The sequence below is a fragment of the Mucor mucedo genome (assembly GCF_025094135.1).
Source record: "Mucor mucedo strain NRRL 3635 chromosome Unknown EV154scaffold_53, whole genome shotgun sequence".
NCBI lineage: Eukaryota > Fungi > Mucoromycota > Mucoromycetes > Mucorales > Mucoraceae > Mucor > Mucor mucedo.
In genome coordinates, this window is record NW_026252337.1 from 25632 (window position 1) to 39364 (window position 13733).

Genomic DNA, 13733 nt, shown 5'->3' on the forward strand with positions numbered 1-13733 from the left:
AAAAGATATTTTTTCCTTCTCCCACACCCCAGAGTGTGACTTTGTTATGAGAAAAATCTCTCTCTCTTCACCAATTTTTTTTTTTTTTTTTTTTTGGTTTGATGACAACATATCTTTCTATATTTATTATTTTATTATTCCAATGGCAGAAGCAAGTGGATATCCTGGAGTGACCAAACCTTTAGCTTTAGTTCCACCAGAGAAACGAGACTTAGCATTAACAGATGATCTCGTTCGAACCCTGGCTTCATGTGGAGCTTATGAAAATGAAGAACGCACCAAGCAACGGTAAAAGGATGAAGGAAAAAAAAAAAAGATAAAAAAAAACATCTCTTAACATGTACATAGACAAGACATTCTTACGTATTTGGAAAAGGTGGCACAGCGTTATATCTCCAACATCTGTCAGCGAAAGAAACTGTCGCATGATGAGTATACGCATGCCGGAGGTAAAGTCTTGACTTATGGAAGTTATCATTTAGGTGTTCATTCTACAGGTAAAGCAGAAGCGAGAGAGATACCATATCACACACGTCTCAAATAAACCGAATTTTTAACATGTAGATGCGGATATTGATACACTGTGTGTGATTCCAAACCTTGTGACAAGAGAAGAGTTCTTTGATGAAATGTCAAATTTTCTTCGATCAAACCAACGAGTACACCAGCTAAACGTGGTGAAAGATTCATATGTTCCCGTCATTAAATTCAAATATGACGATATCTCTGTAAGTTTTTTTTTTTTTGTCCTGTTGAACCGCTAAAATTCAAAGCCTAAACACCCTTTTTCTCTGTCTCTGTGTGTGTGCGTGTGTGTGTGTGTTTGTATATGCATAGATTGACTTGGTGTGCGCAAGAGTGAATATGCCTCGAGTGCCCGACGACATTGACGTCAATGATCCAGCCATTTTATATGGACTAGACGACCAATCGATTCGTAGTTTAAATGGCAACCGAGTATCCAAGGATATATTGAGGCTTGTCCCAAACGTGGAAACGTATCGTACATCTTTACGATGCATCAAATTATGGGCTACACGCAAAGGTATTTATTCCAACGTGATTGGGTTTTTGGGCGGGATTGCTTGGGCATTACTTGTAGCACGTATCTGTCAATTATATCCTCTTGCCTGTCCCAGTACGATTATTAGTAAATTCTTTGGGATCTTGATCAATTGGTCTTGGCCATCACCCGTATTACTTCAAAAGATTGAAGACTATCCAAATTTCTCACTCAAGAGTTGGAACTCGCGTACGAATCCTCAAGATCGTATGCATAAGATGCCAGTGATTACACCCTCCTTTCCTAGTATGTGTTCCACGCACAATGTGACGGCTTCCACATTCCGCATTGTGCTGGGAGAATTCAAGATGGCGTCAGAAACGGTGGATCGAATTATGAACGGGAACGCTCCTTGGAGCTCATTGTTTACAAATCATACGTTCTTTAAAAATTACAACCATTATTTACAAGTCGTGGTGAGTAGTGATGACCCTGTGCGTCAATTGAAATGGGCAGGATGGATCGAAGCCAAATTAAGACAGCTGGTGATCAAATTAGAAACTGTCCCCGCGATGGCACTTGTACACCCATTCTTCAAAGGATTTGATTATAAACAAAATTGTCAGACAGCGGCAGAAGCATTTTTAGCGACGCATGGTGTAGATATTGATACATTTAAACATACTCCTCCTAGTCAACCCTTAGAGAAGACAGTCTACACCAAAGTGTTTTATATCGGACTTTATATCCGAATTTCCAATATTAGCTCAGGTAAAGTTAAAAGGCATGAATAGAAGACACACTGATGATACTTATAAAATAATAGAACAATCGCGCACGATCGATTTGGTGCGACCTATTGCGGAATTCAGCCATATGGTGAAGCATTGGCAGGAATTTGATGAAAGACATATGGGTATAGTGATTGAGAATTTGAAACGATCTCAATTACCAGCAGATGTATTTCCTGAAAAAAGCCAGGTGCCTGTTTCTAAGCGAGTGAAGGTATAGTGTTTATTCTTTCTTTCTTTTTTTTTTTTAGTTGTATACGTGTGTGTGTGGTTTTTGCTGTTTCTTTTTATATAGCCCTTACTGTTTATTATGTTGTCTAGTCGAATTCACCTCCACCGGCATCTACACCGAGTCGACCCAATAGTACCCCACTTCCTAGTACGAATAATAAGAAAAAGATGAAGATGAATGATATGCCAATAGTGTCTTCTCCCGCTTCGTAAACCCTCAAAAACAACCAAAAAATGGAGAGGTATATTATTAAAAAAAAAAAAAAAAAAAAAAAAAATTGAGGGGGTGAATTTTAGGAAGAGGAAAAAGCTAAGTAAAACTTTTTATATTTTTTAAATGATTAACTATCCCCCTCTTTCTAATGAAGCACCCTCTCTCTCATATAAAAAAAAAATGATTTTTTCCCTCTGTAGCTTTCTTAGTTTTTCTTTTTTTTTTTCACAACAAATAAAAAATTTATTTCTTGACAGCAGTTACATAATGAATATTTAGCCAACTTCGAAAATCACGACATTCGGCAGACGCTGTAGAAATGACTTTATCATATTTTGCTGTACTCATAGACCAATCTTCACATACTTTAGGTTTCACTGCTTCGAATAATCGCTCTAAACATTCCAATGCAATATCACCTGTCCTTCCGTACCAACCTACAGGTGTAGACCGATGAGAACTATGAACGTCTGTCAGTTCTTCCATCCCCTCCAGCATCGATGCTAATTGTGTTGCCATTTTAAGGTTGATTCCTCTTGTCTGCAGCGACACCGTTACTATGGTATTTTGCTTAAAACCCCACTCTCATATAATAATCTGAAACAACACTTACGTCGCATCATCCAGATAGACATATTGGGACCAATATCCTGTATAGACCCTCCACTTTCAGCCAACTCGATCCTACCACCGGGTTTAGTTACGCGTATCATTTCAGAAAGCATCAAGTTCCAATCGTCTTGACTATATTTAAATAGGACATCATGTTGTGTTACCAAATCAAATGAATGATCGGGAAAGGGTAAGCCCACAGTTTTATCCATGATGCGGAAATGACAGTTCGTGGGTGGCGCATTCAATGGGTAAATCATCACATCAATCCCTGTAAAATGTGATTTTGGGTAGCCCTTGGCCATATCAATCAACCACCAACCCGGTCCTGACCTATTCTTTGCTTTTTTGTTAGTGGTGATACAAAGAAAAATGGGAAAAAGAAAACTTACGTTACGCCGAGCACCTTGATACCTGCCGCAAGTGAGTCTTCAACAGGTGAAAAGAAGGGTGTGACAAAAATGGACCTATTTTTTTGTTTTTTTGTTTCAGTAATCTGCTCAAGGTGTAAAAAAAAAAGAGAGAGAACCTTACTTGAAGAGTAAGTGGTTGATCTGTAAGCGCTCAATTTCCTCATCATCAGAAGGTAAGAATTGTTCGTGGGGAAAGGTGGATTTCCTATAGTTGCGACCGTCTAAGTATTCGAATTGGTTGACGACGAATTTAGGTTCGGCATGGGTATCTTCTACAATCACTGATTTGCTATTGAACGGGGTTAATAAAAATTCACTAGGTGACATGAGTGTATATCCCCAGAAACCACCTTTTGGTTGCTGTACTTGAGTTACTTTTAGTTTGCACATTTCTCGACCTTACAGAAAATGGCATTGAATGAATTAAGGGAAAAGAGAAAGAACAAATAGAAAAGAAGAAAAGAAAAAAAAAATATTAAAGGAAAGGTTGTACGAGGGGTAACCACATAAAAAAAAAAATTTATTTCTTCTTGGTGTTGTTAAAGAAACTAAGTGACCATCGACTGCTTTGTTTCTTTTCTTCTACCATAGGTTTTTGTAAGGCTGTGTTTGCTTCGATTAAATCAATCTGCTGAATCTTTGTCTGTGAAGGCTCATAACCTTGTGTAGAAGCAATCTGGAACCATTCCTTTGCCACCGCCAGATCCTTGGGTACACCCTCTCCATGCAGGAACCTAAATTTAAAGAGTTAGACACACACGTAAACAAGATCAAAAGAACTCTTACATCTCGCCGAGCATGTGCTGAGCATATGGATAAGGTGTGTCAGACTGACTAGCGGCATTTTGATAATATTCAAAGGCCTTGGGGAAATCTTGTGTGACACCCCAAGCATTTCGGTACATGTCACCTAAACGTGCTTGACAGAACGGGATATTCGTGGCAATACTTTGCATACAACAAGCAAACGCTTTACCATAATCTTGCTTTACATTCCCATGTCCATACATATACACTGATGTTTCTTCTTCCAATGCCACTGCAAATCCTTGACTGGCCGAAGCATTTAAATATTTGACGGCTTCCTGAGCATCCTTCGTCTGATCCCCTTTCCCCTTGAGGTATAAATGTCCCACAATATACTGACAATATTTATCGTTTAAAAGTGCTCCATCTTTGGCATAACGTAAAGCACGTACATCATCTTTGGGCACTTGCTCGCTTCCCTCAAAGAATCCATAAGCTAAATCCACTACCGCTTGTGTAGATCCACATTCAAAGGCCCGATGAAACCAGTGGATCGATTCGGCAGGTTCGTTTAGACTGTACTTATATCGATCACTATAAATCCTTCCCAACTCACACCCTGCTTCTGCAATTCTTCCTTCTGTGGCTGCAAACTTTAAAGAAGCGATGCCTCGTTGCAAATCCTGAGGAAATCCAATACCTTTGGAATACAGTAAACCAGCCAAATAATTTAACAGAGGTTCCTGTCCATCGCGGTTCATTCTGGCCGTCATGCAGTCAATAAAGTGTGTCGTACTGAGGTCGTCAGTGGTGATAAAGATGGGCGCGCAGGGCTTTAAAGCTAATGAGAGTTGTTTATCAAAGACACTACGTGCCCACATGTCTGCTTCGGCACGGTTTCGTTGTACATGAGGTAAATGCCCTGATTCCTCCTCATTAAAGATGATGCTGAGTTTTGTTTTGGCTTCGGTATCGAGATGACATGCCTTGTGACGTAAGTAGTTTATAGCTTCAATATTATCTGTCAAGTCGCTCGATGTATGTATCAAGTCGACCGCATGAATTAATCGAAGTTCTTCACGCACATTTTTAAAAGGTGCCATCGTCGTCTCGTAAGCCATTTTTTTAAAAAAAAGAGAGAGAAAAGAAAAAGGCGGGGTTATTTTTTAAAGAAAAAGATTTAATATGTATAAGTAATGTGTGTGTGTGTGTGTGTGTAAGTGTAAAAAGAGAAAAATGATTATTGTTGTTGAGGTTGCATGTAGGAAGCTTCTTGTCCTTCATGAATTGGACCAGTAAGAGGTGTACCTAAATAATTTGCACCATCTGTATTATCTACATTGTGGAAGTCCAAGATTTCAGAATACATCATGACTTTCCAAGTATCGACGGGTAAATCAGCTTCATTGAACGACCAATCAAATTTCTCTGGAGCAGCAGGCTCATCGGTGGGGTCATGGTAAGGAGCTAAATAAGGATGAGCCAAGGCCTCTTCAGCTGTGATACGTTTACGAGGATCAAACGTCAACATCTTTTCCAATAAATCAATCGCTTGAGGGTCTTGACCTGCAAATCGGGAGCTGAATGGGATTTGCTCACGTTTAGGCAAGTTCTTTACAAATCGTAATGTCTATATCGAATAATAAGGGGTGGTTTATTAGGGTCTAGGGTCCAGGGCTTATATAAATCACTTACATTCTCGCTACAGATGGTTGCAATCAAGTCATCGGGTGGTGTACCAAGGAGTTCAGTAATAATCGAGAACTGATGGACGTCTACAATATATAATTATCAGTAAACTCACAAGACAGAGACAGAAAGAGAGAAACTTACGATCTTTGCCAGGGAAGAGTGGCTTGCCTTCCAGCATTTCTGCAAAGATACAGCCAGTACTCCAGATATCGACAGCGACATCATACTTTTGCCAGGTCAACATGATTTCAGGAGCACGGTAATATCTTGTAGACACATAGCCCGTCATTTGAGGATCCTGAATACGAGCAAGACCGAAATCACAAATCTTTAAATCACAGTTCTCATTGATGAGAATATTGCTTGGTTTCTATGAAGAACAAGGGTTTAATTTTCTGCTGATCTCTCTCCCATTGTATGTACTTTTTTCTTACCAAATCTCGATGAATAACTCCGGCAGAATGGACATACTTTAAACCTCTCTTTTAAAAATAAAAATAAAAAAATTATTTTGAGTAACCCATACGTCATATATATATTTTTTTGTATCTCCCTTTTTTTAAGTGTGTGGAACTTACAAGTATCTGATATAGAAAGTATTGAATAAACTGCTTTTCTAAGGGTCTTGATTGAAGCAATCTGTGTAAATCTGTTCCAAGTAATTCGGTGACGAAATAGCTAATGAATTGACTATTTTAGCACCATGTTTCAAACATAAAAAAGTGTTTATCAACCACTATAACTTACATGTCCTCCAAAGGCGAAATAAAGATATCACTTAAACTGATAATCTATCACACATACACGTAAAGGTCAATAAAAATAGAAAAAGATCCTCAATTGAACTTACATTTTCATGCATCAAGGCCTTTAATAACTTTAATTCACGGTAGGTTCTCTTAGCCAACACTGGGGCAGAAAAGGGTTTCATAATTTTTTTAATGGCAACATTCATTCCTGTAAGTTGATCCTTGGACGAACTATAAGAAAAGAAGTCAGTTTTTTTTTTACTTGCCTGAGGTAAGTTGTTCTGCTATTTCTTTACCAGACTAAACCAAAGGCACCCATGCCCACAGGTTGTAAATCGACATATCTATTTTATTATGATATCGATTAGATCAATAAGCACTACCGATTTTTTATTTTATTTTTTTACCTCGTCGTCACTTCAAAGACAGTTCCAAAGATTGAAAGTTTAACGAATTCGGCCATGACTATCTTACGTGGTCAGTTTGAAACGCTATATATTTAAGAAAAAAAACTTACTAGTATTTTTTTTACTGAAAAAAGAAAAAAAGAAAGAGTAAAGAACAAATAAAGGGGAGGGGGGAGGGTCTAAATTCTATAACAGCCAAAAAAAAAAAAAAAAAGAAGGTCCCGAGCAACTGATGTCATGGCAACATCATGACGTTATGGAAGATTTCCCTATTGGGGATGATTTTTTTAAAAGCCCGTGTACCGACGTGTTGTCGTCGCACACACATTACAACATTCATTTGAACACACACACACAGTTTTAAATTTTTAAATTTTTTTTTTATTATAATATACATGCTTTTTTTTTTTTTTTTGATTGTTGTTGTGTAAAAAAAAAGAAAAAATAATCTAGAACAAAGTATCTTCGGCACGAAGGTATTCTCCAACATCTGCTTGGTGGAAAACAATGATATCTGTAGGTTGAAGTTTCTTCATATCCATGGTTGATCTTGCAGTAACACCGAAACCCTAAAAATAGAGATGTGTTTAATATACGGGGAAAAATAGCACATCATTTTAAATAATTACCAAAGGTGCATCTGACATGGAAAAGATGACAACACCAGTATGTTCAGGAGTATCGTCGGTAATTCTACCCAAATGTGCCTTAACAATATGGTTACCATACAAGAAGGGCATCTCACCATTAGGCTTAATCCAGATCTTGTGCTAAATTCCCAATATAAAAATTTAATACAAAAAGATTCATCGATCTCGTCCATTTCAAAAAAAAGGGGGCTTACCTTTGCATATTGTGCCAAATGATCAAGAGCGGTAATGTGAAGAGTAAATTTACCAGTCTTTGTGAATTTACCAAAACATACACCCACTGAACCAAGTTGATCACGTCCAACACTCACGGCCATACGCATCATGGATTCACTACATGTTCATAAAATTAGATCTCGGATCGGCAAAGGCATACATGAATATAAGGTACCTGAGATAATACACCTTGTTATTTTGAAGACGGAAACAATAAGTCTCATCAGGTCTGTCAACTAAAAGTCGAAGATTGGCTCCAATACTAATTTTTCTTGTTTAAGTATTCTCTTCTCTTTGCGTCATATAAAAAAAAACTTACTATTTAGCAAGCTTCTCGAAAAGCGTAGTGGTTTCTTCGGCTGTCAAAGGACGCATGGTGTTTTTTGTCGATGAGAAGTAGTAAGAAAAAAAAAACTCCACCCCTCTAACAATTTTGGAGCTTGCCAAAAAAAAAAAAAAAAAAAAAAAAAAAATAGCATAGACAAGCCACACCGCACACGAATTCGGCTAATGTGACTACTATTAATCTTTCTGTCGTTTTTGCATAATTATTGACGGAGAATCAACTTTGACATACGCCCCCCCCCCCTTTTTTTTTGCTAGGGCGTTATCACAATAAATATAAAGGTCATGAGCGTAACACCGATACGCTTTGAATTCCCATTAAAAGTAAATTTCTTTTTATGTATTCTATAGTGGTGATTTTAATTTTCTTGTAAACGTCAAGTTTCTGACAGACTAATTTAATCGTTATCCTGAGAGATTTGTAGCATCTGGAGTGAGCATACATATCAGGGATGACATAAGTATCTCTTTTAAACAATTCACACATTTAAAAAAGTGTCAATCTTCTTTCAGTGATGTTTTTTCTAAAGAATATGACAAGGGCTCACGTATCAACTGATTTAGAGTGCACAACCAAATAAAGATACTAAAGTTAAGCTTTTACATTTAACAAACAGCTTATTATTTATTTATTTATTATTTAAGATTTTGGGATCGCCTAAAAAAATGAAAAAACTTCTTCAACTTCACAATAGTTTATTATAGATGATTCCACCGTATCCAGATTGCCAAAACTGTTGTAATTTAGAGGTTAGGTTAATGATCAGCGTTTTTTTTTTTTTTTTTTTTTTTTTTTTTGGAAGTTTCTGTTTTGTACATTTAGTGTCGTTTATTTAGTGGTGGATGACACAACAAAAAGAGTGTATCACACAATAAAAATTGACAACGCACAGGAGAGCCAAAATCGGGAGTTTTAGGCTTTAAACTACGACCCTGAAAGGGAGGGCGATCAAATCTTTTATTATCCAATATTTATAATGAGAAGAATGTTTAAAGAATGAAAAAAAAAAGCCGTTTAGAAAAAATGGAAGTGATAGTCTAATTATTTGTTTTTGTTTGTTGCCTTTTATTTTAGTATACGACCCTGTTTCCCACCTCTTTTTTTTTTCCGATGAAGCTATAGATTAACTCTTATTGCGATTAAAATAAAAGGGGTGGATGTAAACACAATAATGGTCAGATGAGAAATTGCACCGAGAATCTGGAAAAAATGTTTTTACAATAAACAATTATCAGATTTTTTTGAAGCCTGTAGGAATGAAATTATTAAAAAGAGATACATGTTTAAACATTCCCAAAGTGCAAATTGAGAAAAGGGCATTCTTTCAAAAGAAATATCTATAAAAACTCTAAAATACATCCCTTCTCATTTTGACAACAAACTTCACCTACTCTCCCTCCTTCTTGTCTTCTTTGGATGAAGTTGGCACGTCTATCCAGCATTTTGCTGTTGCCTTTGGCACTATGTGCAGTTGTTCCTCAAACCAGTGTATGTACCATTCCAAAAATACAAATAAAAACATGTATCTGATCTTATTCTGTGTTTCGTTTATAGACAATCAAAACACAAGAACAATTAGAATTGGAAAACCTGATGGCAGTGAAAAGAGGTTTAGCCGCCTTCTTTCAAGAAGCTCAGCGATTATCGGATAAGGCCGTACAAGATGAGACAAACGCTCTACAATTCATCAATGGTCCTACTACATTGGCTGAACTTTTAGACATGATGTTCTCCTCCGATGCCATCAGTAGAGCTCAACTCAATGCTGCCTCCCCTAATAACCCCTTGGAAGAATTATTCAGACAAATGGGTGGCGCAATCAATGGTTTTACCAGTGACGAAAAAAACATGCAAGCCTTCCCTTTTGATGTCTTTGGTGGTGCATCCTCCTCCTCCTCCAATAGCTCGTCAACTGGTGGTGTAGGTGATTTCTTTAAAGGCATTGGTGGCGGTAGCTCCACCGGTGGCTCTACCAGTGGTTCTGCTGGTGGTTCTGCTAGTGGTTCTGCTGGTGGCTCATCCTCAGGCGGATTAGGCGGTATGTTTGATGGCCTTAAAAGCGGTCTTACTGGTGGTATTACTGGTGGCCTAACTGGCGGCTCATCATCTGCTGGTGGCTCTACTAACGGTACTAGTGGATCTGCTGGTGGCTCTGCTGGTGGTTCATCCTCAGGTGGATTAGGCGGTATGTTTGACGGTATCAAAAACGGTCTTACTGGCGGCATCACGGGTGGCTCATCTGGTAGTTCATCGGGTGGATCTTCCTCTGGTGGTTCATCATCATCGGGCGGCTCTAGTGGTGGGTTAGGTGATATCCTTGGTGGTATCACTGGAGGTCTTACAGGTGGATCATCTGGTAAAGCATCTGGTGGATTAGGTGATATGTTAGGTGGTATTACCGGAGGTCTTACTGGTCAAAAATCAGGCAATAGCACTGGAGGCGGTGGATTAGGCGGTGTGCTCAATGGCGTTACAGGTGGTCTTACTGGTGGTAGTGGTGGTGGCTCCCAGGGTGGTTTAGGTGATATTTTGGGCGGTATCACAGGTGGTCTTACTGGAGGTAGCAATTCTACCGGTGGCAGTGGTGGTTTAGGAGGTCTTCTTAACGGTGTCACGGGTGGCCTTACTGGTGGTTTAACTGGTAATAGTACCGGCGGTGGTGGATTAGGTGGTCTGCTTAATGGTGGACTTACCGGTGGACTTACCGGTGGTTTAACTGGTAACAGCACTGGAGGATTAGGCGGTATCTTTGACGGTCTTAAGGGTGGACTTACCGGTAACAGCACTGGTGGCAGTGGTGGATTAGGAGGTCTTCTTGGTGGTCTCACTGGTGGCCTTACTGGTGGTAACAACACTGGTGGTATTTTGGGTAATGGCATAGATGGTCTTCTTGGTGGTCTTAAGGACGGTCTCAGCGGTAACAGCACCGGCGGTCTTTTGGGTGGTGGATTAGACGGCCTTCTTGGTGGTCTTACTGGTGGTCTTACCGGTAATAGTACTGGTGGTCTTTTAGGCGGTAATGGAGGATTAGGTGGTCTTCTCGGCGGCCTTACCGGTGGTCTTACTGGTAACAGTACTGGTGGCCTCTTAGGTGGTAACGGAGGATTAGGTGGTCTCCTTGGCGGCCTTACCGGTGGTCTTACTGGTAATAGCACTGGTGGATTAGAAGGCCTTCTTGGTGGACTTACTGGTGGACTCACTGGCAACCTTACTGGTGGTGGTGGATTAGAAGGTCTTCTCGGTGGTCTTACTGGTGGACTTAATGGTAATCTCACCGGTGGTGGATTAGAAGGTCTACTTGGTGGACTTACTGGTGGTCTTACTGATGCCGCTGGTAATGTTTTAGGTGGTCTTACTGGTGGTCTCGTCAACCCCGATGCTATTAAGGGAGCTCTTGCCAATCTTGGTGGTACCATTGGTGGACTTACATCTGGATCTCTTAACATTGGTGATGCTCTTAACGGAGTTATTGGATCCATTGGTCAACTTGTTGGTGGTGATAATATTATTCTTCAATTCCTTCAAAACTTGTCTCAGTTTGTGGCTGCTAACGCCGATGGACTTTTATCCAATATTGTTCAATTCAACACATTCTTCACAAATGTTATTGGTGGTCTTATTTCCTTTGTTTTGAACACAATTGGTGGTTTAACCAGCGGTGCTGTTCGCGTTCTTCTTGAAATCGGATTCGGTGTGATTGGCAAGATCTTTGGCGGTGGACTTTTCAGTCGTCTCCAAAATCTCTCCAGTGCTGATTATTTGGAATATCAAACTGTTTTCCTCGATGCTATGCGTGCACAAAGTCCTCAAGCTGCTGCCGAAGCTAAACAAATGTTCGATGTTCTTGAAGTGCTTATTCAAAATGTCATGTCTTCCAACCCTCAAATTCTTAATGCTTTAGCTAACCCTAATGCCGAAAATATTCGTATGGCTGTTGACACTATTACCAAAGTCATTGCTGAGTCTAGTTAAATTTTCTCTTAGTTTTTTATTTATACCTTTTCTTCTATTTTTTTTAAATCACCCTTAGAATAAATTATTAAATGTTACATTTTGTAACTATTTTCTTAAAAAAACAATATCTACACACAAATAAGCTTTTTCTCATTGTTTATGGTACTCTATAGTCAGGAAAAATGTACAACAAAAACGTGCATACATAATGCTTTGCCACCAATTTCATAATTTATCTGTCTTGTAAATTCTGGATTTACTATTTAGATTTATTTTTGAATTATTGGTTGGGAATGAGAAAAGAATGAGCTGTTGTAATTACATGATATATTAAACTGTTAACTTGTCATTCATTTATTTGTCACTTATGACTACATAAAGAGCAATAAAGTTTGAGCTTGTTCCATGTTTTAAACAAATATTAATTTGAAACCGAAAAAATAATCCAGAAAGCAGGTAGGCTAAAACATGAAGTTAATTTTTGCTTTTTTTAAAAGGATTAGCTTTTTTTCTGGGAAAATGCATATAATTTTAATTTACTGTTTATGCATTTCCATTGACATTTTTTAATGGAAGAATGTATACACAATAAATCATTCTTGGAATCTTGTTATAATTAAAAAAAGGAAAACTTTTTTTTGTTCCCATCATCGATTTATTTTAAATAAAAGGCATTATCTGCGTTTTATTTTGCGTCTCTTCTCGGTTACCAAAATGAAATTAGTACCATATTTTTATTATCTATCCCTTCTGGCTCTATTGAAACCAAGCTTGGCTTCACCAGTAGCTGATGAAGAATCTGCTAAGGTAATATTTACAGCTTCATAATTTGTAACGATATCTTACACCTTTATTTTATCAACTAGTCGCCCAAAAATGTGGAACACTCCTCAAGTTCACAAGAAACCAAGGTAAATGTTTGGTATAATCTTTTAAAAGTTCTTGAACACTCAATCATAATTTAATAATAGGCTATGGTTGTTTCAGACAGTGATACCTATGCAAGGAATATTCTTCAGGATCTCTTACATATCGACATCAACAACGCAACAAAAGCTCAAACGGACATGTTTGACCGAATTTTGGATGAAGACAAAGTTTGCAGCAAGGAACTCCGAATGCTTTGTCTTGTCGATAAGCTGCTAAGAAATGTTGCTAAGGATTTAGCTGACGATGGAATTACAAATGTTACGGAACAAGTGGATACCGAAACCTTTGATACGTTTATGGGCCGTGTTATGAGCGTAATGAGCACTAAAAACATTATTGGATATTCTCCCTATCTCATCAACCAACCGATCAAAGATCTGTTTTTATGGAGAGAACAAGGACCTGAATTTCGGTCTTACATGAAGATGGCACAAGAGTTAGATTCAATGTTGGTCAACCATTCCGCTTTCTCACCTTCAGATATCATCTCGCCCTTTATTATTACGGATTTAACACTGAAAAGAAAGGCTATCCAAGATTTAATCCAAAGCCCGTCTTTCCAGTTAAAACCTTTAGACAAGGACGGTAAATTCTATGAAATGAAGCAAAAGATTGAAGAGCGACAAAAAGATCTTGATGTTAATCCCGATCATCCTGAAACTATTGTGATTGAACTGGATAAGGTCCTGAGCTTTAATTTTGCAGATGTCACATCTAAATCGAATAGTACCGTAGCTCAAAACTCAACAGAACCTGCTGATAAGGCTAAACACAAGTC

At 38.3% G+C, this 13733-nt stretch overlaps 6 protein-coding genes across 6 annotated transcripts; 2 read left to right on the plus strand and 4 right to left on the minus strand.

The window, feature by feature from the left end:
• Positions 1-95: 95 nt before the first annotated feature.
• Positions 96-2299, plus strand: EV154DRAFT_510865 (polymerase). Its single transcript, XM_051601747.1, has 6 exons — positions 96-288; positions 349-497; positions 565-728; positions 838-1774; positions 1830-2008; positions 2116-2299. Exons 1-6 carry the CDS (start codon positions 143-145, stop codon positions 2236-2238), a joined length of 1698 nt encoding a protein of 565 aa, XP_051456989.1. The 5' UTR covers positions 96-142; the 3' UTR covers positions 2239-2299.
• On the minus strand, positions 2281-3712 carry EV154DRAFT_510874 (S-adenosyl-L-methionine-dependent methyltransferase). The gene is made up of 5 exons (XM_051601748.1): positions 3615-3712; positions 3386-3553; positions 3244-3318; positions 2853-3184; positions 2281-2796 (listed from the first exon to the last, which is right to left on the minus strand). The coding sequence occupies exons 1-5, from the start codon at positions 3677-3679 to the stop codon at positions 2483-2485; spliced, it is 954 nt and encodes a 317-aa protein (XP_051456990.1). The 5' UTR covers positions 3680-3712; the 3' UTR covers positions 2281-2482.
• A 33-nt stretch (positions 3713-3745) lies between these two features.
• Positions 3746-5229, minus strand: EV154DRAFT_444255 (uncharacterized protein). The gene is made up of 2 exons (XM_051597053.1): positions 4051-5229; positions 3746-3998 (listed from the first exon to the last, which is right to left on the minus strand). Exons 1-2 carry the CDS (start codon positions 5130-5132, stop codon positions 3785-3787), a joined length of 1296 nt encoding a protein of 431 aa, XP_051456991.1. The 5' UTR covers positions 5133-5229; the 3' UTR covers positions 3746-3784.
• On the minus strand, positions 5206-7015 carry EV154DRAFT_510876 (mitogen-activated protein kinase HOG1). The gene is made up of 10 exons (XM_051601749.1): positions 6970-7015; positions 6860-6917; positions 6749-6796; positions 6554-6683; positions 6451-6494; positions 6282-6381; positions 6138-6185; positions 5845-6073; positions 5707-5786; positions 5206-5641 (listed from the first exon to the last, which is right to left on the minus strand). The coding sequence occupies exons 2-10, from the start codon at positions 6913-6915 to the stop codon at positions 5252-5254; spliced, it is 1125 nt and encodes a 374-aa protein (XP_051456992.1). The 5' UTR covers positions 6916-6917; positions 6970-7015; the 3' UTR covers positions 5206-5251.
• A 202-nt stretch (positions 7016-7217) lies between these two features.
• EV154DRAFT_510877 (60S ribosome subunit biogenesis protein nip7) lies at positions 7218-8227 on the minus strand. Its single transcript, XM_051601750.1, has 5 exons — positions 8045-8227; positions 7901-7987; positions 7704-7842; positions 7489-7629; positions 7218-7428 (listed from the first exon to the last, which is right to left on the minus strand). Exons 1-5 carry the CDS (start codon positions 8098-8100, stop codon positions 7309-7311), a joined length of 543 nt encoding a protein of 180 aa, XP_051456993.1. The 5' UTR covers positions 8101-8227; the 3' UTR covers positions 7218-7308.
• A 1260-nt stretch (positions 8228-9487) lies between these two features.
• Positions 9488-12043, plus strand: EV154DRAFT_564172 (uncharacterized protein; the record flags this gene model as incomplete). The annotated part of the gene is made up of 2 exons (XM_051605826.1): positions 9488-9559; positions 9626-12043. 2 exons carry the CDS (start codon positions 9488-9490, stop codon positions 12041-12043), a joined length of 2490 nt encoding a protein of 829 aa, XP_051456994.1.
• Between the last annotated feature and the right edge of the window lie 1690 nt (positions 12044-13733).